The following is a 26071-nucleotide window of genomic DNA, read 5'->3' on the forward strand; positions in this document are numbered from 1 at the left end:
CACTAATTATTCACACCTTAAATGATGCTTTGAAAGTTGTGAAAATTCATTTCCATTTCACACGTCAGATGGAAAACTCGTAGATGAAGGTCAGTGTGTAAAATGTTACCTTATCAATCAAATGAGGCATCACAGTCAAGTTTTGTTTCTGAAGTTAAACTGTGAGCGATAAATAATAAAACTATTAATACAGCACAGTGAACGTCCTGCATTCATTGGTAACTTCCAACTTGGTTCAGCACAAATATAAAAAGGAAGTCTTTGTAACGTGTTTCACACTTTATTCATAGAAAAGCACTGAGATTCCAACACAAATCAATATAAAATGGTAGTAGCGTTACATAAATAGTAATAAATTCTCGCTTTATAGACAGTAGCTCAAGAAGTTGCGCAAAAAAATTACAAAACAAAACAAAAACAAGTGTTGATGATAAGCTATCATACTTCTGTGGCAACAAATACTGGAAATACCTTTTCATAATCAGTAGCACAAAGAGGCAACAAACACTTTTTCCATTTTCCCTTAAGTTAGAAAAAATCCAAAATAAAAAACTGGGAAACAGTAGGTGAACTAGATCTCTACCAGCAAATAGCACGCTCCTAAGAAAGAAAGAAAGAAAGAAAGAAAGTAAGAAAGGAGGAGAAACAATAAGAACTGGCTGTTAAGGTTAACACCAACTGAAAACAGAGGTCAAGAACGAGGGAGGAACTTCTTTGTTGTAATGTTATCAGTTAATGTCACATAAAGGCAGCTGGCTGGAGCTTCCAAGTTAAGAAAGTAGTGACATACAATCTGTCTTTCATTGCTGATTAAAGAAAACAGCCTTTTCATGCTAACGTAGAAGCCAAAAATTAATTTAACCTTTTTTTTTTCTCATCATGTAGAAACTTTGCAGCAGCAGAAGATGAAAACCCACTAGTTTGTCAAACTCATGTTTTACAAATGTATGTATGTTGCAGTGCACTGATGTCTCAAGAGTTTTAAGGTGAGACAACAGAGGAAGTGGCTGCACTGAAAGCTGCTCATTGACACATCGAAGCATCGCTCCTTCCTGTGTGAGAGGGGGAGGCTATAAACAACCGAAGATTATATAACAAAAAGAAAGTATGGTGATGAGAAAGAAGTGGTGAACTGTGATGGGAGTTGAGAAAGAAATCCAAATAAAAGCACACACACAAGGTCATCCACGGGCCGCCTTCTTTGTTCAAACAGTTGCTGTTTCCGACTCTCTGACATTTGTGTGTTGTTCTGTCTCACTGCGGTGCCGCCACACGACACCTCTGAGAAGACACTAAAGGCTTGAGTCCTGATTAAATAAAACCAACAAAGAAGTAAAGCAAAAATAAACTTTGTACATTGATCGGTCACAAAAGGCATTTTCCACCATTTTCATTTTTTTCCCCTCTAAATGTTGCAGCGTATGCAGGCTGGCTACTGCGCATTGTCCAAATACAAGCATGCTGGGTCTCGTCTTTGTCCGTCCCCCCCTCTCTTTAATAGTGGCTCAGTCCACTGAGTCTCTTCTTCCACACTTAAGTTTTTAGGGGGGCATCTTTAAGAGGTGACAAGACCATCGAAGTGGTTCTGCATAGTCAGGTTTAGTACGTATCTGTTTACAAGTGAATGCCTTCCTCATTATCCTTAACTCCGAAAAACATGCATCCTTTTGGAAAACAGACTTTTTTTTGTCTTTGCAAATCAAAAAAAAAAAATACAAATAATAATAGTTATTATAGCAAAAACAAACCGAAAGAAATGTACACAGGAGCACCTGAGAAATGCCTTGAAGTCTTTGCTCTTACAAAAAACGCTGTCAAATTCCCCGTCCAAAACAATTCAAGTACACCCCCGCTAAAATAAAAACATAAAAACAAAGTGAAACAAACACATAACGTACTTATCATAAATAATTATAACTTTACAATTTTCTGAATTGACACTTTAATATTTACAATATCTTAAATGCTTAATGCTACTACTTTTTGTTTTGTTTCTTTAAGTGATGTCCCTGAGAACTGAGTTTAGCCTCTCTTATTCTTTCTTTTGCTCAGTTTTCCATTTATTTATTTTTTCATTCTCCTATCTGCATTTCTTCAGATCAAAAAGGCCCAGAGTTGTGACTGACTACCCGGGTAGTGGGATGAAGGTAGCTCTCATGGAATGTAAAAGCAGACAAGAAAATGTTCCTCCATTCAAAAACAACTTTTTCTTTTATTCGCTGTGTTCCGTTTGTGTGTCTGCGATTCCTACGCAGTCATACAAAGTGACTAAACAATCAATAAATAAATGCTGAAGCAGGCAGGAACGTACTGAAGAGGTATTTGTGTGAAGTGCTTGTACTATGACGTTTAGTCCGACCGGTAAAGATTCAAACTCTTGTACTGTATTCTGCCGTTAACAACACTTTGCCACTGGGTAAGAAATGGGAAGATAAACATCCCTCATACAGAAAAGAATACTTCCTGTGCCAAGGCATGTGGTCTCCAATATGCACGATTCAGTCATAAAACAGACATTGTTTGTTGCGTTTGCATTGTGTATCTCTAACCCTTTAAGAAAGACAATCTTTACTGTCCAGAATGATTACAACCAGTAGCATTCACAGGTAAGTGGCTTTAGTAACTGTAGACCCTTTCCCATCACAAGACCAAGGAACTGGAGGAATTTTAAAAATCATGTTAAGCATGTTCATTAGCCATGATGGGACTAGTGCGATAATTGCAATTACCGTGGTAACGTTTTAAAATATTAGCCTCATTTTTTGTTTCCGTTTATCCAAACAATACTTAACCAAACGGTAACAGATTTTCTGGCCACTTGGGGGCAGTGGAACAAGCTAGGACAACAGTGACATATCATCACCTTAGAAGGTTGCTATTGCTAATGTGTTAGCAAACAGTGGCTCATTTACATATTTAGCAGAGATGTAGCAACATTGGTATTGGTTTGGAGTCGTGTTTAGATTATTTGCAGCAAATGACAGCAAACGAGGATTATGTGCATAGTGACACTAAACCAAAAGGTAACTTTGTAGGCCCGGAGAAATCAAAACAATTAGCTTAATGGGGCTAAAAGCCTCCTTTAGCTGAGAGAAAGTAGAGTTGGGTGATAATTCTCTGTGAGGTTGTTACTATAAGCGACCTTTTCACATTACAAATGATCAATAAATCTATTGTTCTCATAACAATATTAATTAGTGCAGATTCATAAGTGGTATAAGCCTAGTTCTAGTATAAATTCATAAAAAAATATTTTGGTAGGCTTTTCAATTCTAGATTTACAATGCAGAGCTTCTTCCTCGTTATCAGTCCGATATTGTATAATCGTTTAGCAATTATTTCCTCTTACCGCTGCAGTAGTAGTTTAAGATAATTACCTCCGCCAAGGAGGTTATGTTTTCGGATTAGTTTGTTTGTCTTTCTGTCTGTTTGTCAGCAGAATGACAGATAAACTACCGGCCCTTTGATTGACCTTGATAGAAGGGTATAGAAGGGTATAGCATGGGCCAAGGAAGAACCCTTTACATTTTGGAGCGTTTCCGAATCATGGAGCACTACACACATTATTGTTCACTTATGGAAACAACGTTTGTGGAGGTCTGCACTCTCCGAGTTCCCTTATAGTTTGACATTACTATGGTTGTTCTATTTAAATAGTGCTTGTTTGATCAACCAACAATGGTAAGTACTGCACAGGTCAGGCCAACAACTCAAAGCAATTGGTAAAAAGTACTATGTGGGCTGTCGGGGCTTTAGGGGTTGGAACTATGACCAAAACAACAAACATTGGAACCAGATTTCTGCTCTCAAAGGGGGATTCTGCTCTGGCTTCATGGAAAGGTTCAAGGAAACAAATTCTTACAAAAACGTTGTGAGTTCTGGCAAACGTTCTTGAGATGGAAAAGGGATTTTTGCTACAGTTAACAATTAAGTCACTGAAATCAACAAGGTCCCAATATGTTCCGAAGCTTCCTAACAGAATACAAGAAGGTGAAATTAAACCGCAAGCTGAAACAACTGAAGCGCAGACTTGACTTATATTGCTTTTTGACGAAATCTTGATGTAGCAAGTGAAAGGTGACCACTGGGGTCTTATAGATTTTGGCCACAAATAGCTGTACAGCAGTGCAGTGGGAGCTCTAAAGATGTGAATACTGTGACCCCACCGTTCATCACAGTTGTGTATCATCACTGTTTATAAGCTTATAGGAGGACATACGAGATATACTGTATATATATGTGCACGTGGAGCCTCGACTACTCTACCTTAGCTAGAACAGCCTGAATAATGTCACTTTCTGTTTCTGGATTTGAAAACATGCACTCTGTGAAGCAACATGGTTCTTCCTTTGAAGATATTCTGAAGGAAAAGCACTGAACAGCAGGGGAAGAAGGTAGGAGCTGGTTTACAGAGAGCCCACACATGTGTAGTTCTGTATTCTGCCTTCTCTACTCTAGGATGCCCTGAATGAACCAAGAGGCCATTTCTGATAGAGAAGTTTAAGCTGACAAATAATACAGTCGAGATATGACAGCAACACTATGCATTTGTTTCTCTCTTTTGGAATGACATGTTCCTGCCACTTTGAAAACCACTTCCTCCTTCTTCTTAATCCCAGCTGAAAGCGTCTTCTGGCTCATAGTAAGTAACCCTTTCAACTAAATCTTTTGGTTTTTAATGTGCCACGAAAAAACAAAGTTTCTTTTGTTGTTTTTTTCCCCATCACAATCTTTTGACTTATTCATATTAAATTTAACATTAGTTGGAGGGGGAAAATGCTTTGTTTTTTGTTTGTTGTTTCTTTGACAATTCAAGCCATTTCCCCCTTTTGCAGTCTCAATGAAGTAGAGCAATGTACTGCGAACACTTCCTGGTTCACATTCAAGAAACAAAACAACGAAACAGGACAAAAACTTAAGACTTAGTCAACAAATGGCTCAACATAAGAAGTAAAAATACAAGGAATTCAAAAAACCTTAAATAGAAACAAATAAGTTCAACTACTTCCCAAGAACAGGGTCCCTGTGAGGGAGGGGTGTGGTCAGCCGAAGCGCTCCCTGACCAACATCATCAGTTTCTTCTTGCCCTTGTAGATCTGTTTCAGGTTGTCTATGAACTGGGCGAGCTGAATGTGGCCGTCCTGTGCCAGCAGGAAAGTCACCTGTGCTTTGCTCAGGAACTCTATGAACTCTCCGTAGTGCCGTGGACTGATGTGCGTCAGTCGAGAGTGCGTGGTGTTGATGTATGCCGAGATCGTGGCGTCTAGGAGCTGCCGCAACGGCGCCTTGTCCGTTGACATTAGCTTCCCAGAGTTCCTTCTCCCGGGAATGCCGGCTAAACCCGGTGCCGTCATGGTGCACCGCCGCAGGATGTCAGACAGCACCGTGGCACAGTGCACGCTCTTCACCACTAGGGGGATAATGGCTGCGAGCTCGTTTTTACCCAGGGAGTGGCTGAGCGCGCAGGCCCAGAGCACGTCATTAATAGCTGGGTGTGTGTCCTGGTTGTAAGCCAGGTTAAGGTGGGTCATGGCGAGGGAGGCCAACTTGAAGGACCGCAGAGGATATCCTCGGTGTTCCATGTACCTCGCGATGGTAAACAGCTGGGAGTAAGTCATACCCGTGGACGCTGCGTCGATGACGATCTGGTAGGCTGTCTCGAAGGCGATGTGGTCCTTCTCGCAGAGCGTCAGAGCTGACAGAGCGCAGTTCTGGGGGTCCTTCATGGCGCACTGTAGGGCCAGGGTCCTGGCGCAGCTGGCCAGCTCCTCGCGCTGTGGGTAGTCGAGGCTGAGACGCAGGATGGTGTTGTGGGACATGACGGTGGCCGCCACGATGCTTGTGGCCTCGGTCGGCGTGAAGAGAGTGTACCAGCTCTGTAAGATGCTAACCAACGCACGGAGACCTGAGGAGGAGGAGAGGGAAAGGACAAATTAAACATTTATTGTGGCCAAAATGTAAATCATACGAGAGTGGTATTCTATATGTGTTTATTATCGTTCATTAACTTTATCCCAAGGTTAAAAGAAAGTCATTTTGGTTTTGATTTAATCTTTTTATTACATATGAGTGTGTGTGTGTGTGTGTGTGTGTGTGTGTGTGTGTGTGTGTGTGTGTGTGTGTGTGTGTGAAAAGGCATCACATACCAACTTCAGTGGCACAGGTTACCAGCCAGCGAACCATCTCTCTCCTTCTCCAGTTCAGTGTGGACAGAGTCATCCTCATCACCTGCAAAGCACAAATGCAGAGCGTGATGTGTCTGATGCTACTTTGCACAATGGGAATAAAAACATTTATTACATCCAGTATTTCCAGTCTGTCAGTTTTTTATAGAATATTGTCAAAAAACTCATTCCAACGTATCCGTGTATTTAGCAAACAAACAAATCTAAAATGTGTGATTTATGTAATTGAACAGTTAGAACAACACCACATGTCTCCAGTGATGACAGATGTATCCAAGAATGCGTTTGGATTAGACGGATGACTAATTGGGACCCTTACATTTTGAGCACTTTATTAGCGGTTTTGCTGTCAGGAATTCAGCCGATACTGTAAATGCCAGGAGGAGGAAGAGGCGGGTGAAGCCACAGCGACATTGCAGCCTTGATGATCTGAAGCGTTTTTTTTCCTGTGTTTACTGTGGAACCCAGAAGGTTTAATTATGTGGTTTCTTCTCATCAACAACGGCAAGACGCTGTGTGATGTTTTCTCTGCTAATTTGTAGTGAGGCTGAGCAGGCCCGCACAAATTACAAGTTCAAGGAAACTGTTGCATGTTTTGACTGGTGACTAAATGATTTATGAAAATTGCTGACTCGCCCTCATACTTCGCCTGCTCTCTTTCTCTCTCACGCACACACACACGCACACGCACAGACTCAGTACCTGCAGTCCGAGCTCCAGTGCCACGTTGAGCAGAGTTATATCCGGCGGGTTGTCTGCGGGTGTGGCTATCTTAAAGGCGTCCTGGGCCAGCTTGAAGATTAACGAAGAGGAGTGGATGTTTTTCTGGATGGCTTCCAGCACCGTCCGCAACCTCAACATGTCACCTGCGGGAAAGAAATGAATAATTGAACTTTATTAACAAGCACACACTGTTGGAGAAACATCTTCTCCACTGTGACAGCAGCTATGGGTACACGGATGAGAGAACTGTACCTTTAGCAGCAGTGAGCATGGTGGAGGCCAGCTCACACTGCTGGGACTCCAGGTGTCCCAGTGTGAACCAGCGCGGGTATCTACTTGGAACTATGGAGATGCCATGATGAGGGTGGCCCACGTCCCCGGAGCCTGCTGAAGACTCCAGCACCGGCAGCCTGACGGAAACATACAACGATATGTTTTCATTAAAGTCTAAGGCCAGTTCAAATTAAATCTAGGATGAATTTATTCATTCAAATCAGCAAAAGAAAAGAAAAACTCAACTGGTTTATAGACGACATTAGATTAAATGAACTTTATTGTCCACCTCAGCTGACATTTATCACAGATAACACAATACACCATTAAAACATATAAATATATAATAGTGTAAATGGGCAGGTAGCTGCAAATAAGTCTTATAAATAATAAAAGAGCACATGTTCTCCGATACAGTCATTTTGTGTTGAACAGACTGTTTTGAAGTACATCTGTTAGGTTGGACAACTTTAGAAACACCTCAGTATCATGCACTAATACCACCAGATTCAAAATTACCATGAAGCTGAATTAACTCCTCTCTAAAACTATTTCAACAAAACTGAATATTATAACATGAAGGATTTATTGCAGGGTCGTTGTATCAGACCGTGTTTCAACTATGTGGACAAAATTCAAAGGTTCACATTTCGCACTGAATTGGGAAACTGACCTCATGGCGCGGAGAGCCACTTTATATGCCAGGTCTGCGTCATGTGGCAGCAGGGCAGAGAAGAGGTACTTGGCGAAGGTGTGCATGGGAACGCTCTCCCTGTGGATGACCTCACCTAGGCCGCTGAACGGACCAGCTGGATCAAGAGAAAGACAAAATGATGTTTCTTTTGCTCCTCCACAATGTGAAAAGCCAAGACGGTCCGCGTCATGCACGAGGCACGGCACACGAAGATGATGTTGTCGTACCTTCTAGCAGCTGTATGGCCTGTTTCCGAAGAGTCTGAACCAGGAGGTCATCCAACTCCAGCTCTTGAAGTTTTACAACAATCTGCTCCTCGTTACGACACACCTAGAACATATTCGCAATGCACATTGTATTCACTGTGATCATGCAGTAAATGTTCAGTTTTAGAAGACGTGTCCATTAGAATTTGTGGTAGAATTGTTGGATAATTTCAGAATTTTGTATCAAAAGTGTCAATGAGATCATGTTAGAGTCCGTTCAAGGATATACAGTCCAGATTTGTGATTTATGACTGTATAGAGAGAGAAAATAATGCCGCACTTTGAAGTTTAAATACCTTTTTAAGAGGGGATTTTGAGTTTAAGGTATTAAAAGGACCAGCAGGCTGCTTTAATACCGCACACTCCCGCATCTGTGTGTATCTACCGTTACAGTACACATGACAGAGACTGATTTTATTTCACCATTAAGAGGTCCTTTTGGAAATCTGATTGGTTTTAAATGCAATTCTTGCTTAAAACGTTAATTATATGCCGTTGTCTCTTATGTAAAGCACTTTGAATTGCCTTGTAAATGAAAAGTGTTGTACAAATAAATTTGCCTCGACTAAAACATTCATATTTACATGTCAGATACATGTCATGTGCCTAAAACATTAAGAAAGAGCTATGGCAACCATGTTAAGCACTCTAAGGCAGATTCACATTCACAGGAAGAAACGTTTTATTCTAATACAAAGTGAACTAAAGTGTGGCAACTGCTCATTTTTCAGAAGATAAAATGCCGCAACCTTTTTTCTCTTTTCTTTGCATGGCAATTACTTCACACAGACGTTTAATTATGGTGATTTTTTATCATGGCGACATTGTCGAAAATTCACACCGCTTGTTTTTATATGCAACAAACCACAAATGCAGTTAAGTTACCCGCAGCAAGCAGCCTAGCATTTCAGTTTTCTCAGTGAGTAAAATCAGTTTATTGGATTATGTTAGAATGTATTATTACTACAAATGCGTCACGTGACAGTATGTTTTTCAGGACGAACATACCTTATCCTGAGCGTACAGGCCTTCGGGCATTATCCTCTGCTGGCCCATACCCATCAGAGCCACTTCTAAGGCCAAAGTCAGGTAGGACTCGCCTCCATCAGGACTGCCCCACACTGGTACGTGGTGGTAGACCGGAGGCCTGGGGTCACCTTCTGAGAGGTAGGAAGGAAGGAAAGAAAACTATTAAATCAAGCAACGATGTGTTCAAATGTGAATAGACCAGTTTTAATAATAACTGAAATGACATATGTTTCTGTGTGTGTCGAGTTCAGCCTCCTGCCCTGTCAATCTCAATCTCACTACTTGGATGAGAGGAGGGGCAATTCATTGCAGGAAACCACACAAATCGTACAAAAAGTACATCTTTAAGTTTGAGGATGTTTTTCAGTTCTTTAATTAGCAGAACCTGCAATTTTTATTTATTGTTTTTTTCACAACACAACACAGAAAATAGTCCCTACATGAAACTGCTCACAACAAGGTATGTGGGTTATTTTGAGTAACCGGGTCAGGATTGCTGTAGAGTTTTTCTATTTTATTTTTTAACTGTCCCTTTAAATTATCTGAGAAAATGAAACTGGGTATGACCGGTGTATATATAGATATAAAGCATGTGTAACATTATATAAATAAGGCATCCATGGTGCCATCACTCACTAAAATGGCGGCTAACCCTACCCTAATGCTCGACAGCTATAAGTGAGAGCAGATGCCATGACAGTCTCAGCTGTTGATTGGTGCCCATTTGTTTCCTCTTGCTCCCCCACCATCCCTCTGCTTAAATCCCCTCTGAGCAACAGATCCGCTCAATCCTGCTTATTCCACGGATATGTGCGTAAGTGTGTGTGTGTGAAGAGATCTAGGGAAAAGTGGAAACTGATTCTACAGGCTTAACCCAAGTCCTAACTCACTTTTGTTTGTTTTGTCCATGGGCTGTTGTTTTATTGGTTGATTTGAAAAGACCAGAGGGAAACCTACATTTTCATTGGTCGACACAGTCTGGGTCCCGCCCCCCTTTTAACAGATGTTCCCAGCTGTCTACCAGAGGGAAATTAAGCATGGTGACCAGGCCACACACACACATAATAGCCATATACATTCTCAAATTCCCAAGACAATCTCACACACACACACACACACACACACACACACACACACACACACACACACACACACACACACACACACACACACACACACACACACACACACACACACACACACACAAAGAGAGAGAGAGAGAGAGAGAGTGTGCCAGCATTGTTTGGATTGACAATAGTTCCCTGTAGCCTGGTAACAATGGGTAAACCCAACCCCTATTCTGCTCTGTTGCAATGGCCACTGGTGAAAAAAAGAGTGAAAAATGCAAATGGTGATAGATTCTTTACATACCACACACACACAACACACACAACACACAACACACACACACACACACACACACACACACACACACAGAGAACAGGAGTGTGGTCTAAATGAGCGGGGTGCTCCAGCACGATGCATTCATGCTCTGCTGGTTTATGGTCTGTAGCACAATAGCGCCCGGTCCTGATACAAGAACATGGACTCTGGTCGTCTGAGTCACTGCTGGTGTTCCGATCACCTCTGTCCAAGATTAGGCCACATCAGCTGGTGAACTGTGTGAGGAATTATACCCTGTGTTGGGCAAAATAAGCGCTTTCACCCATGTATTGAGTGGGAAGAGGTCCGTGGTTGAGTATGTATTTTGTAGAGGACATTCTAAAGCTTTCACTTACTGGACAGCAGGTTCACTTTGAAGCACCCTAATGGCAGAACTGGACATTCAGAGGGAGAATGATTCTGATACTAATGCATGCATAAGTGTGGCTATAACTAGCAATACTGATTTGACACGTCGTTATAATATTTTAACGTGAACATTAAGAAAATGTGAAGTACACTATATACTTTAGGGACTCGGTTGTTGAGCTCGTACAGAACAAAGGGAACCTACGACACTGAATACTTTCCATGCCTGAACCTCAACTCATGACCAGTCGTCTCATAATCTTCTATTAACCAGAAGCACATTATAAAACTAAACAGCTTGTTGGGGCATAGCAACAGGATTCAGAACGTCTGCAAGCAAAAGATACTTCAGTAGTCAGAGGAACTCTTGTGAAGTTTGTGATGGCAAATACTCAAGCATGTATGTAATAAAAATCTGAATCGATTCACAACCTAGATATTGTTACTGACGGGCAGTTATCCTGCACACCAAGTCAAAGTTGTGTCAAGCATTATTGTTGGATTTGTTGTTTCCAAATCAGAGTTATTTTGTGTACAATTTAAGCATGTCGTCCTTATTGCCCTGTAATTAAGTGAACAGAGCCTCGAAACAAGTCTTAGTGTTTTTGTCAGAGTTGTGATGAGTTGTGATTCGTCATGAACATTTCCATCTAGACAACTCTATTAAAAAGGAGAAACCGAACCATTTTGTGTTTTCGTACCTCCGGTGTCCATGGTGTTGTCGTCGTCCACACGGCAGGTTTCGGTGAGTGTGGTGAACAGACAGCCAATCGGGTCTAAGGGATGACCCACCCAGCCTTCCAGGTTGGTGGTGGAAGTCACGCCCCTCTGGAGAAGCTCTGAGAGAGAAAGACAAATGTTAAAATGATACGCTTTCACCAGAAAACAAACAACGCCATACTGTGTATATGAGTGTGTGTGTGTCTTACCTTTCTTTTGGTGTTTGTAGATGTCCATCTGTCTGTGCTGTTGGAGGCGTAGCGTGTTGATGATGGCGACGGCCAATCGCAATGCTTCCCTGGAGTAACCATGGGAACGCAGAGCATCGACGCGAGCGCATGCCGTCGGGACGTGGTCTGTGTGTGAGATGAAGGGTAGTCAGGACGGCTTTAAACACACATGAACTGAGCGAGATGAACACGCATACACACCCAAAGAAACACTTTGCTGTACACGGTCAATGAAGTGCATTTTTGACATACGATAAAGTCGCTAATGGCACACACAAAGCTGAACCAACAAACACACAAACACAACCACACACACACACACACACACACACACACACACTGCAGTCTCAGCAGAATGCCAGTGTGTGTCTGATAGCTGGCTTAAATTGCAGAATCTGACAGATCTTAGCTGGAAGCTGCTTACTGCAGATACTGGCCTCAATATCAGCAGAATTACTGTGTGTGTGTGTGTGTGTGTGTGTGTGTGTGTGTGTGTGTGGGTTCAGCTTTCAGTGGAATTAGAGATTGTGTGTAAAATGTGGAAGTGCTACAGAAAGACGGTCGTTCCTCCTGAAAATTAAGTTTCTCTATAGTGTTATATATCAGAAAGTATGTGCGTGTGCATGTTGCACAGTGCATGTTTTGTAGCTCAAGTAAACATATTTATTTGACTAAATATGATGCTATAGGTAAATACAATCAATTGTCCTGGCAATGTGGAAATAATTACTGCTTCAATTTCAGTGAAGTTGAACTGTCCCCAAAATAAGAAAGCTGACTTTCAGAGTAATATAATCCCATTATGACTTCACACAGATAGTGTGTGTGTGTGTGTGTGTGTGTGTGTGTGTGTGTGTGTGTGTGTGTGTGTGTGTGTGTGCTCACCGAGCCAGAGCGGCAGGCCCTGTGGGTTGAACAGCAGACTTTCCCCCTCTCTCTGGTAGGATGGAGACATGTAGTGGTCGCTGCTGATGATCCTCTGGAGGTGGCTGTCCTGCCAGTGGAGGTCGCAGGCCTCGACGGCCCGGCTGAACACCGACCTCCTCGGCCTGGACAGAGAGTCTGAGAAAAGCGACACACACACGGTCAGTAAAAGCGTAATTTTGTCCCATATTATCTGGGGAGTCAGTTCAGATTAATTCCTGTGTGTATTCATATTTTGATTACACAGTATGTATAAATGTGTATATTTGTTCGTGCTGACCTTGCGCCATGTTGCTCTGCGGCAGAGCGTTGGTGATGTTTGGAAGCTCGCTGCCGTAGTTGCCGTCCTCCAGCGGGCAGATGTCCATGTCACCCCATTTCTTCAGCTGCTTCAGCCAGCCGCTCTTCTCCTCGCTCTTACAGTGGGGGTTTAGGACCACGCACACCCACAATGCACCTGGGGGAAAGGATGGCGGTCAGAGGTCAGGACAGAAAGGAAGGTTCTGAAGTACTAATTAAAAGCAAGACCTGGAAGGTATCTGAGATAGTTTAATTCTGTTGTATACGACAGTAAGTTTGATATCTTTTCAGTTTTGTGCTGTTGATTAAACAAAATAAGCAAATTGAGAATGCCCCTTGGGAACGTTTGATTGGGATTTGCACTATTTTCTGATATTTGATTGACAAAACTATTTATCTATAACTCAAGAAAGCTCACCAAGGCTGAATCAAAAACCCAACTAATACAAAAACATATATAGCAAAAAAACAAGATTAAATAAGTTTAACATTTGCATTTAGTCATGAATATCAAAAATGTGCTGCTTGTTGTTGCTTACAATAATTTTTAACTGCAACATTAAAATGCCCCAAAGTCCCAAAGCCAGAGTTGAAAGTTTGGTGGCCTTCTCCATTAATCTTACTGCACTAATCTCACCTGTTCTATATACACAGACCTTGAGGTCAACTGTCAGGTGTCTGCATCTCTGAGGGAAAATTATTAGTCGGCAAACCCTGACCGTCTGGCTGTTATTTCTGTCTGTGTCATGATCTCCCTCGCTCACCCAGGAAGTGTTCTCATTGACCTCCTAAACGCCGGGATTGATTGCAGAGAAGCTGAGCAGCCGTATTGATCGGCAGCCTTTATTATTCACTTTGTGTGGGTAGCGAGAGGAGAGGCCCGAGCAGGAGGAGAAGCTGCTGACTGGATAACCTAATAGCTTACTGACTGGATGAACGTTTAACCGACAAGGTGACTGTCGATTTGTCTGAGTAATGGACAGGCTGGACACTTCTGTCGGCCTGGCTGTCTGACCTACAGTGACTAATGTACCGACTAGCAAGTTGATTGGCCAACTCATAAACAAACTACAAAAGCACACTCAGTGGAGCGCATATTGCAGGTGTGTCTCCCTCTCCCCTCTCAAACAAAGAAGAGCTAAATCTCACTCAACTGTACCTCTCGGCTCCCTTACAGTGAGAAGATGGTGGCAAAGATAACAAAAACGGGGATTTATTCCTCTCGTATCGTGCATCATAACATAATGGGTATGGAATTAATCTGCCAAACGTTTCTATGGATGTCAGTTTTTGAGCCACAACAAAAGGCCAACAGGTCTTTTGCTACTGAACCAGGTTTTGGATCACTTGCGGCTCCAACCGGCTAGTTAAGGGGAGTGAGTAGCCAGCAGTCAATGACAGTCAAAAAAAGATATTTTGCAAGAATCACAAGAGGATACAGTCGTAAATGTGCACAAAAGAAATCTTGATAGGTCCCGTAATATGCGAGAATAGCTGTGGACAGAAAGACAGACACACAACTTTAAGCCTGGCGGAGATAATAAATCATGTAATAATTTCTCTGTTCTTACCTAGCTCATCCCAGAGTTGCCGACACTTGTCCGTCATGCCCGTACCCTGCTGTCTCCATAGCGACAGCCGAGGGTCTGCCATAAACTGTTCCGTTATAAGCGTAAGCATTCGGGCACCATTGGAGTCTCGCATTCGTAGCATTTCCCTCACCTGGAAAGAGTGCAGGCTTTAGTCACTGTATGTAATCCATCTGGTACTGATGTGCATCCTTGGCTCATCAGAATGTATTTTAACTTCAGGTTAAACATAAACACACGGATGGAACCAGGAAGTGCATGTGCATCAAAAAGAAGGCCTGCAGCCTGGGTGGACATACTTGCCAAACACAGACAGAGAATACTGTTGTTCAAGCAATAATGTGACAATTTTGGGAAATATGCTTATTTGATGAATGATACCGCTCTCATGTCTGTCTGTTTGGTATGGAGCTGGAGTCAGTTAGCTTAGCATAAAGACTGTAAACATGGGGAAACAGCTAGCTTACAATTATTTTATCTGCCTTCCAATACCTCTTTTTAATGCAGTTGGTCTCTTTTGTTTAATATGTTAAAAAACAAAGTTCTGCACTTAAGCTACCACATGTGATTTTACATTTTGGTATAAATTAAACACATGAGATATAATGTGTTAACTAGTCATCTTTAGAAGGGTTGGTAGGCTGATTTATTTGACTGTTGGACAGAGCCAGGCTAGCAGTTTCCAGTCTCTATGCTATGGCATGCTAAGCTAAGCGCCTCCCGGCTCTAGGTTCATGTTGAACTGAAAGATATGAGAGTTGTATCGACCTTCTCAGCTGTCAGCGAAAAAGTGAAAGAGTGCAAGTCCTGAAATGTCAAACTGTTGCTTTAAAACCACCAGACAAAGAAGCATGCGTTCATAATCCAGATATGACATGGAAAATCTTATTTGAAATCAAAGTGAATGGAAAAGATAAAGCATGATTTTTGGCAACACACCTTTCATTGAAGATTCTTGAGGTTTAACATGGGGTTACATTCCAGATGGTATAAAACATTGTGAATGCCACCATGTAATAGAAAGCGCTGAGAGCTCAGACTTATAAACACAGGTCTGAGTTAAGTGGACTTGTTTCATTAAGAGAAGTGCATTTATGAATCCTCTATTGACTTTGAGGACTTGCAAAACTTTATTCATCCATATTCAAGTCCTGTTAATGCCTTGAGTTTGAATTATACAGTTACAGAGATCTTAAGATGTTCTCAGGACCTACAGGTGCCCTGTCTCTTTGTGCCATTTTCCCAGTGGGAAACTATACTTTTAAACAGAGACAAGAAGTTGAATGGATGCCAAGGGCAGAGTGTTTCAATTCAAAAGTCTGTGAATCACTGCATTCTTTAACATAGAATAACATAGAATAAGTGGTGAGTTCAAGATGAAGTAGAAGAAAAGTTGAATTCTGACTAGTTAACTTGCTGACAAAATTATCAAAAATCTTATTATGTTTATGAATTGTTTTCAAAAGAGGCATTACACACTTTTTGTGGGATTTTAATTAATCAACCTGGGTAAGAGTCTAATGAAAGACACTAAAGAGTTGCATTATGTGAAATGTAGGATTGAGCTTGAGCCATACACAAGACTCTAGAACAGGGTCTTCAACGGTTTTCGGGCCAAGGACCCCGAAACTGGTGTAGCGTGGTGCAGGGACCCCCTACTGTATATATTGTATAGAAGAGGCTTGAAGAGGTCTGTGCGACGGAAATTCATTTTAGTTCACCCCTCTCCTTTCCTCCACTCTGTCTCTGACTGTAGGTGTGTGTCGCCGCCCTTTGCGAAGTACAGCGGAAGGAGGGAATGTGAATGGCAAAGCAAAAAAAAGGAATTTTAATTTAAAAAAAAACTTTAATTATTATTTATTTTTTAAATTGCTTTATCTACAAAGAATTTCGCAACCCCCCTGCAGTACAGTACAGGACCCCCTGTTGAAGACCTATGCTCTAGAGCAGGGGTTCTCAACGGGGGCGGTCAGATGACGTTGAGGGGCGCTGGAAGCAATATTTTAGAAAGGGGGGGGGCGTTCACGTGTCTTTGGGGGGCGTTTGTGTGTAAGGCCCGCGAGGTAATTCATAAACGCACTCCAAAAAAATAAATCAAAATCTAGTCTGACTGTTGTTATAATATACTATATATATAGTATACTATATAATATATACTAATATAATCAATATGTAATATAAATTATAAGTAATAATAATAATTAGAATAATACAAACAGCATAATAATCAACATTAGAATTCAGGGGAGACAAAAAGGAAGCGCACATTGTATTTGATGGGGGGGACGGTAAGGGACCTGGATAATGGATAGGGGGGCGCTGGCCCAAAAAAGGTTGAGAACTACTGCTCTAGAGACTATAAATCAGGATATCATACCAATTTCTCTTTCTTAATGTCTCTTGTGAGTTCCCCAACTTTATAAAAGTCCAATACTAAATCACTTAAGTACCCCCTGAATATCCTCAAAACAATATCCTTTTGAGTTAAATGATTCTTTAACTTATTTGTTTCATAATAGAAGCAAAGTAACATATGTGAGTGTAGTTTCTAATGAATGATGATATATGACATTTATCAGCAAATAAATCAGAAACAGGAAGTGGTGATGTATACCTTGGAGAACATGGAGTTGAGTTGCTTCCCAGAGCCGTAGTATCCTCCCTGCGACAGAAACTGTTTGACTTGCTCTCTGACTTGATCCTCGTCCAGATGCCAGCAGTTGTCATCGTCAATGCTGGCGCCTGCAGTCGGGTCCGGAGCACCTGGAAATACACGGACAAATTGAATTCCAGGCACACACAAAGACAGAGCTTATGGAAAGTTAGCAATCCAAAAACCGACATCCTGAATTCATATAAATCTCTGCTGAATTGTGACTCTGATACTGCTCTCACACCCATTTGTTTTACATTTAACTTACAGTGTACCTACGTGGCACTTGAGAAAAAGCTGCTAGTTTAATGCTAATCGTGCACTAAGGGAATATAAGGCCAACTTTAATTTTCTTCTGTTCGGCACTGGGTGTGTGTGTGTGTGTGTGTTGTGTCTGAGTAATACTACGGGGAAATGTAGATATGCTCAGAAGGGGGAAGCTGCTTTGATCTAACAGGAAGCGAGCAGAGGAAAGCCCAGAGATGTGTTTCCAACTGGCTAGGAGGACGCAACAGCAAACAGCAACATTCCCCCATCAAAGAAAGCCTCGCTCCTGGATCGACTGAACTTCAACCCCCATGATCCCCCTTGTCAAACACAGACAGGAAACACAGCGCGAAGCTTCCTGGACAGGAGAGCTGGAGAATGTCAACATTTAGCGAGGAGGATGAGATAGAGAAACAGAAATAAAGTTTTGTTTGGTGAAAGGATGTGTCTAGTTTGTCGTTTTCCCCGATGCAGGTCTGTTGAGGTTCTCCTCTTCTTTTTCATCTCAGTACATTCTCCGGTCCTTTCATCTTTCCTCTCCTTTCCGTCTCCCCGAGTGCCATTTCTCCCGTCTCTTCCTCTTAGTGTCCCTTTCCTTTTCACACATCTCTCTCTGCCTTCTCCTGCATCCATTTCATCATTCACCTCTTTTTTTTTCTTCTTCAACGTACTCCTGCCACTGGAAGGAGGTAGTCACCGGAGAGGGGAAACTAAGAAATCAAACGAGCCATTTGAAGCCGGCCTTGCTGCTTCGCCGGAGTAATCAGGCCTCTGACGTATGACAGCCTGTAGGCTGACATGCTGCATGTTTTAAATCTTGAAGCTTTTAAGTCTGGCCTGTTGCTGTGAAGATATGACTGCAGTGGGATGGACCTCAACTGAGCTAACTTTTCAAACGATTAAGAAAATCGTCGTGCTCTGCTATTGACTTCCATGCATTTATGAAAAATCACTTCTAGACGGAGTTGGTGGATAGTGAGAAATTATTTTTTTTTTTTTTATCACAGTCATGTGCATTTCACTTCAATCAAACATGAAGTAAAAGTTTGCCACAAAGTTTCCGCTCACCATGGACCTGGTTGATCTCAGAGTTGGAGGAGAGGATCTCGTCGGCCAGTTTCTGTGCGGTGGGCAGCACCTCGGTGTGGTGGGCTGTGATCAGATACTGGACCAGCTTCTGCAGCTGATCTCTGTTCATCTGGAATAACGTTTCTGAGATGGGCAACCGCAGCTTCACCTGTATCAGACACAAACACACAGGAATGTTGTGTCAACTACATACTTTTTATTATTGTGAGTTGGTCTAGGACTATACATTGAATGCTTTTACTTGGACATGAACAACCTGTTTACGACTTCAAATAAGTTGTCGAGTAGTAGTAAATGAACAGTGTATGTTTTAATATTTCCTGTCGCTCTCATCTCCGGTTTGTTTTTGTAAACATCACAGTGCCTGCGCAAATAGAATGCAGTACTAACCAGGTTATTAGTATTTATCATGCATACTGGGAATATGAATAACCCAATTTCTCTGTGCTTATGTAAACACCATATCCCGAATGATTATAACCAGGAAAACCATCATAAACGGGTTATTCATGTCCATGTAAACGCACTCATAGACATAGATATATTTTGTACATTACCTGTTCAGGCTTGCGAATCCTGTAAAGAGAGAGCGCCACCACATGGGCGCAATAGAAAATGTCTCTGTTCCCACAACCACAGGTGACGGAGGTGATCTTGCATCGGTCGAAGCTGATGGCCACCTTGTGGGTGACCTCTGGATCTGATGATGTGGCTGGTTCAGTTACTGTGCCACTGAGGTGAAACCCTGCAAAGACACAAGGAAGAAGGGAGGTTGAGTGAGCTTCATCATTCACTGTGATGAAAAAGAAACACATAAAGACAAGTGTTCTGTCAAATGCATATTCAATTATCTTAATGCCTGCCTGTGCTGAGACAGGTAACTGCCAAATTAATGGAAACATCAGGGGTTTCCATACCTACATTTACTTGCAAAGCAAATATTAGAGACACAGCTACCCTAATCTAAACGCGAATCGCATACCGTTTTCCCAGGTTCCCTAAAGATAAGTTGTTTCACATCATAACAACATTTCCTTTATGTTAGCTTCTACATTATGTGTGAGGACTGGCAAGAAGAAAAGAAGCACCAGAGAATGAGCATCTGTGGTAATCTGAGCCTCTACAAACATACAGAATGAACCTTCAGTACAAAACACACACATCTTAATGAGATGTCTCCACCAGGACACGGTGCCATCTGATACCCTCCCTACCTCTCCCTCCTTATGTCTCTATGCATTTGTGTGTGTGCAGTGAAAAGGGGTTGCTAGGGTGTGATCATTTCTCACACACACACACACACACACACACACACACACACACACACACACACACACACACACACACACAGTAAGGGTAGTAGCCTGTAGAGATGAACTCTGCTTTGCATAGTTAATCTTTAGGGCCCCTGCACACTAAGCTAACCACTGGCCGTTGGCAGCTGTTGGGCTGTTGTTGAGTGTCTGTGGGAAACCATTGCTGGTACTTTTAGAGGTACATCAGGCATCACTGACTCTAGTTGGCCCTTTTAAGCAGCCGTTTGGATGATATCGCATGTTGAATTGGCTGAATGGATTTTGAACATAGACTACTGGCTCTTTATTTCCACTAACGATTAATTATGTTGGGCATCAGCAATCCAACAGCTGTAATTTTTGCAGTCAGAAAACACATTGTTGCCTCTTTAAAAGGGTTGTCAACAATTACACCCAACACCAGGCACAATCAACGTACCAACGTAATGTATCTGTAATGTATCTGTAAAGTCAGGAACCAGCAGCAGTCTGATGTCCTTAAATGACTGTCTGACTGAAATCAAATGTTGATGTCCAATAACTTCTTAAAGCTCAATGAAAAAAAGCAGCAGTAATCCTATTTGTGTTAAACTCATCACAATCTGTTAAAACCCAGTCCCAGAAATGTTGGAGTTATCTTTTATTATTCTCATTTTATTTGTTTATCATATTAATTAAACAGTACAGTCCTTTTTTATATATTTTGTTTATGCTTACCTAAAATGAATTAACTTACATTTTTTACTAAATAAATAAAAGTAAAAGAACAAATGAAGCCCTTTCATTGAAATCCCATCAGCTGCAGAGATCCTGTATAGCCCAGACACTGAATAATGTGACAAGAAAAGAAGAAATGAAAAGACGGAAAGGTAAATGTGGAACAAAGAAAATTGTCAGAGTAAAAGGATGGCAAGTGAGAAAACGGAGGATAAAGGGGACAAGATAGGGTGAGTGTATCTGGTCTGCCCTGTCGTCTCACTGTGACAGGTCAATTATTTATGCGGTGAGGTGTGTGTGTGTGTGTGTGTGTGTGTGTACACATTGGATTACTGTATCTCACTAAACCATAGCAACCCCACTGCTGCTGTCAAGCTAGAAAGACAGGAGAGAGAGACAGAGAGACAGAGAGATAAAGGGAGAGAGAGAGACAGAGAGACAGAGAGAGAGAATGAGCAAGCTAACTGGAAAGCAATGATATGGCTATTCTGGGAATGGGCTAAAGAAAAGTGCATGTCTAAGGCTTAAACTAACAAACACCAATGCACGCAAACAGGCACACAATTAAATTGTAGGGTATGGGCCAGCATGGTAGCGCAGCCTAATAAGCACATGTTAAGCCATCTCCCTGGCAAAATCCCACACTAGGCTTTCTAAACCAAATGTTGCAAGCACACACAACAGGAAGCAGATACACACGTAAAGGCACACACATGCTGAGATACTATCAACTGCAAACTGCTTTCACTATGCCAGAGGAAGATGAAGAGCAACAGGAGAATAGGGGAGGAAACTGACGACCACATGAAGGGTTGACAAGGACTGACGCACGGTGTTGTCACACCAACTGATTGCTGACCGAAAATACGTTCTAAACCAAGACCAAACTTGTCAGCTCAACACTTCCCACCAGCATAAGCCGACTGCCGTCTCAACCTGTCTGCCAGACTGCCAACATACAAGTACCAAAGCAGACACATCAAATAGGACTTAAGGGTCTATGTAGGTGTGGGTGTGCTGCTACAGGTATAGAAGAAAATATAGTTCAGGAGTAATTCGTAGTACCCAAAGTGGAACTCCTGGATCATATTTATGAATGTAGAGTAGGGATGCACCAATCCCACTTATTCTTATGTAAGATACTAATTCATATAGCTCAACTCAGGGTATCTGCCGATACTGAGTGCAGAGCTCATATCAGAGTTTTCTCTTACCAAATGTTTTACTTTGTACACCTCATGAAGGTCATTGGGATTATCTTTGTGTTAAGTAACATGAATGTTACTAGTAGTGAACACTCTGAATATTGTTGATGCATTTGACAAAGATACTGTATTTACAATCCTGCCAGTATAACCTGCAATGCAATGTCTTGGTGTCATGACTGGATAGTATTTCATGTTCTTACTTGTACCTGTAGCAACACTTTTTTTGGCTTCGACATATTGAAACCATCTAAACTCCCCACATACAGACTAACAGAGTAGACATGAGCGCAAGTTACCCAGCAACCATCACAGTCACATGTATACCACCAAGTGAGCTACTGACCGACACACTTACACACTAGCCTAGCTGCTTCATGCCAAGACATAGTGAGCAACCCAAAGACCTGCTCATGCATCTACACATCAACATACTGACACACCTCACAGATAACCAACTCTCCAATCGATTTCCAAAAGAACATGACAGACCAACACAAACTGTACACTCGGCCAAACAGGGCATCTGACTTATGACAGGAAGGATGAGAGAGATACCGGAAAACTGCAAAGGGAAAGAGAATGATGCATCTGCCAGTGGTAGACATAAAGAGTCCTCCGAAATCTCTCCCTCCCACTGAGTCCGCCTGTCAAACTGATCTTTGTGTCTCACAGCGCATGGTAATAACAGAAATGTAAAAAATAAAAAGGGCTTTCCATTCCTTCCCTCTGTCTTTATAATGGATATACCTGTAGAGCCAATTTGCACTAACCACAGCTTTAGTGTAAGGGAGCCAAAATTTGATCTACCATTGCTGAAATCATCACAGCGGAGAGCAAAGGATCAGGCAAAAATCGGGGAATGCAATTCTTAAAAGCATCGGGGAAACATTTGAGAGCTATCTTCCCTCCAAGCTGTCTAAATAATGTGACGTCAGTCATCACTACACTTGTCTCCAGATATCCAGTCTAGCATCTCAGATGAGCGTATAAGTTTTGATGGCAGATGATATTGGGTATAAAGACTTTCCCACAGCTGGGAGTGTTACTCTCTCTTTCTGTCTTGGTTTTGGGCCTAGACCCCCCACCCTTCCCTCTCCTTCTGTTTGGTTAAAGCCTATTGTTACTCAGACCACAGGGATGAATGTGATGGTGACACCACTGATCTTTTCACTTTCAATCAAGACTAAACTGACTCACAGTCCGTCTGTCTGGCACCCCTCCCCTCTATCAGTTTCACACATAAAACCTGCAACATTACTAGGTTTAATTATCCGTAAGTTACTGTTTTGTTTGGCATTTATACCTCGGTCAAGTCGTTTCCCACACAAAATGGCCATTCTTAACAAATTAATTAAAAGTCATGTGAGACTTGATGTCTCACTCTTAAGACAAGGCATTTCAGGATGTTATGTTCAACACCTTTTTGAGTCTCTTGTGGCTCATTTGTTCAATATCAAAAGGAATACACATGTTTTGCTTTCTGGCCCAGAAGACGAGAAGATTGATACCACATACATATCTGTCTGGTAAAAATATAAAGCTTCAGCAAGCTGCTGATATGCTTATCTAAGCATATAAACTGGAAAAGGGAAAACAATCATAATTTTATCTATAAATCAATATGAATAGAAGGAGACCTAGGACAGAACTTTGAGGTACTCCACAGTTGAGTATACGTCTTTCTCCATTTCATCAAACTTGTATGTAGTCCCAGTTTGGCGATTCAATACTCGGCTTGGTGTGAAACTGTACCCCTTCTTTTTCTTCTACCTCTCTCACATACGGAGTGGTTCTGTCTGAGTGTGTGTGTGTAAGCTGAGGGAGACAGTGTGTCTTCAGCAGATGGGGATGCAATGACACTTGATAAAAAATTCACTGCATCACACACACACACACAAAGTGAAGACAACCTTTTCAGAACCCATCTGCTTTTGTGCTTAATGCCACAGTGACAAAACGACACAAACTAGTCAGTGATACTCAAAGTAGATATCACTAATCTCTCTCTTCTCCACACACACACACACGGCAAAATTGATGAATTTCTAACAAAGGTGAATTAGGAGTATGATGTGTGTAAACTGGGAGTGCTGCCAAGTACAATGATCTGGTCTAATCCTTGGGGAAAATCACATGGCCATGTGATCCGAGGCAGGTATGCATGCTTGCTCTGAAAACCTACCCACACACCCACCCACCCTGCCACTGACATCTTTCATGCTGAAGAGAGTGTGTATTTGTGTGTCATCAGTGGTTATTGACAACAACACTTTCATTGTGCGTGCTACACATTGAGAGCTACATATAGAGCAGTGTGCATAGAATACCCCAGCTACAATCGTCCTTCTGATTCTGCATAGTGAAATAACCATGAACCATCCCTCTTGTGAAATAAAGAGAATTCAGGATTTGTTTTTTTTAATCTGGATTATTTTTATTTCAATAAAAATATATGAGCATGCATGTGGGTAGGACTTGGCAATGTAAAATGTCCATTTATGGATCCATCAGCTGATTAAATAAGTTGTATCAATGTGTGTGAGAAAACCACAGAAAGTGGGAAGAGACAATAAAAATAGGAGAGAAGACGGCCATTGTACATCTCTCTATTGTAATTAGAGGACCTCCCCTTGCTTCGATGTAAATACACACACACACACACACACACACACACACACACACACCGCCCTGCCTCCCTCCCTCCCTGTTGTACGCCATCTGTCACTCGATGGCAACTCCACCCACACAATCCAGTCAGCCAATCGTGAAGCAGAGAGCTCCCCACGCTCATAGGCCATTAACCCCTAATCAGCTGGGGAGATTGAACCAGGCAGTGAGCCAAACTGTGCATGTACACACACACACACACACACACACACACACACACACACACACACACACACACACACACACACCCATTAACCACAGGCACATTCAACCTAAGCCTCACCACTGGCCTCACAGACAAACCCCACCCACCCCTTAAAGTGGATTTTAAAGTTAAGGAAGAGATCTTTGAATCCATTCATCTACTTGTCCCACAGCACTGCGCCCACACCACACACACTTTGCCAAAGGCCACTCCTTCATAGTGCCGCCCACAAAGGACCACCACATCCCCAGTTTGGTAAAGCAATATAGATGGGTGGAAAATTAAAGGAAAAATCAACATTGAGTGTCTTAGTAAGTTTTTGGTGATTTACATCATTTTTACACACCGAACTCAGTGACCCCTTGTGCCCTTTTTGGAATCATCTGCATTCATTTTGTTTCTCCACTCATTTATTCAAGTTGTGCATTTAATTGCTCTCTATCTCCATCCAGGATCATTTGCTAGCTATGATCACCTCCTTGACCTGTACAATCCAAACACTACAGTGGGGGTGTGTTGACACAACTTTGAACCGACAATGGCGGACTGACTTCATAATCTAAATCTAAGCATTCATTCTAAATCATGAAGTGGGGCTGCAACAGAGTAGAGAGCTGCATTTAAAAACAGTGGAGTGCACAGACCTCCACCAAGGCCGTTTCCATAAGTGAAAAATAATGTGTGTATTCACCACGTTATTCGGATCGGCTCCAAAATTTAAAAGTGTTCTTCCTTGGCCCATGCTCAACTCTTACACCAAATTTCATTAAACTGGGCCTGTAGTTTCCCGTAATCCTTCCTACAAACAGACAAACAAACCAACACACCAAAACAGAAACATAACCTCCTTGGCAGAGGTAATAAGCCTATTAACCAAGACAGCCAGTGATGTGGGATGAAGTCAGTGGTGGTAATGTGGTAATAAGTCTGTATCGATTAGAACTGATAAAAATAGAAAAAGGGAGACAGTGATTGTTTTTATCCTTTTTGCCAAGCAGAACGCAACGAGAGCTTTAAACAGATATTGTGCGCATATGTCGGGTAATGAGTAAGATGAAATTGCAGTGCAGAAATGACAAAGATACGTTTTAAGTTATTCATGTTTGATTTTGGCTTATGTTTGAAGTCACCATTACATAGCAACAACTAAACAAAACCACTACACACACACTTTCCTTGTTAAATACACTGGCTCATTCTCCTCAGCCACCGACAAACGGACCCTGTCTCTAAACATTTCCCCCACTCTGTATGTTCTCTCAGTCTACGTCGATGATACATTACT

General features: G+C 41.9%; 1 protein-coding gene across 1 annotated transcript in view; it reads right to left on the bottom strand.

Annotated features, from left to right (window-relative positions):
- Window positions 1–264: 264 nt before the first annotated feature.
- Window positions 265–26071, bottom strand: part of zswim5 (zinc finger, SWIM-type containing 5) — a 60282-nt gene continuing 34475 nt past the window's right edge. Inside the window, exons 2-16 of the mRNA XM_029453456.1 lie at window positions 19252–19439; window positions 18674–18842; window positions 17300–17448; window positions 14668–14818; window positions 13077–13253; window positions 12758–12934; window positions 11852–11998; window positions 11624–11761; window positions 9150–9301; window positions 8103–8205; window positions 7855–7990; window positions 7161–7318; window positions 6888–7051; window positions 6147–6228; window positions 265–5905 (exon numbers count right to left, since the gene is read on the bottom strand). Of these exons, the coding sequence (XP_029309316.1) occupies window positions 5043–5905; window positions 6147–6228; window positions 6888–7051; window positions 7161–7318; window positions 7855–7990; window positions 8103–8205; window positions 9150–9301; window positions 11624–11761; window positions 11852–11998; window positions 12758–12934; window positions 13077–13253; window positions 14668–14818; window positions 17300–17448; window positions 18674–18842; window positions 19252–19439 (2954 nt within the window). The 3' untranslated portion in view covers window positions 265–5042. The remainder of the gene's footprint in view (window positions 5906–6146; window positions 6229–6887; window positions 7052–7160; window positions 7319–7854; window positions 7991–8102; window positions 8206–9149; window positions 9302–11623; window positions 11762–11851; window positions 11999–12757; window positions 12935–13076; window positions 13254–14667; window positions 14819–17299; window positions 17449–18673; window positions 18843–19251; window positions 19440–26071) is intronic.

Source organism: Cottoperca gobio, chromosome 17 (assembly GCF_900634415.1).
Source record: "Cottoperca gobio chromosome 17, fCotGob3.1, whole genome shotgun sequence".
NCBI classification, from domain to species: domain Eukaryota; kingdom Metazoa; phylum Chordata; class Actinopteri; order Perciformes; family Bovichtidae; genus Cottoperca; species Cottoperca gobio.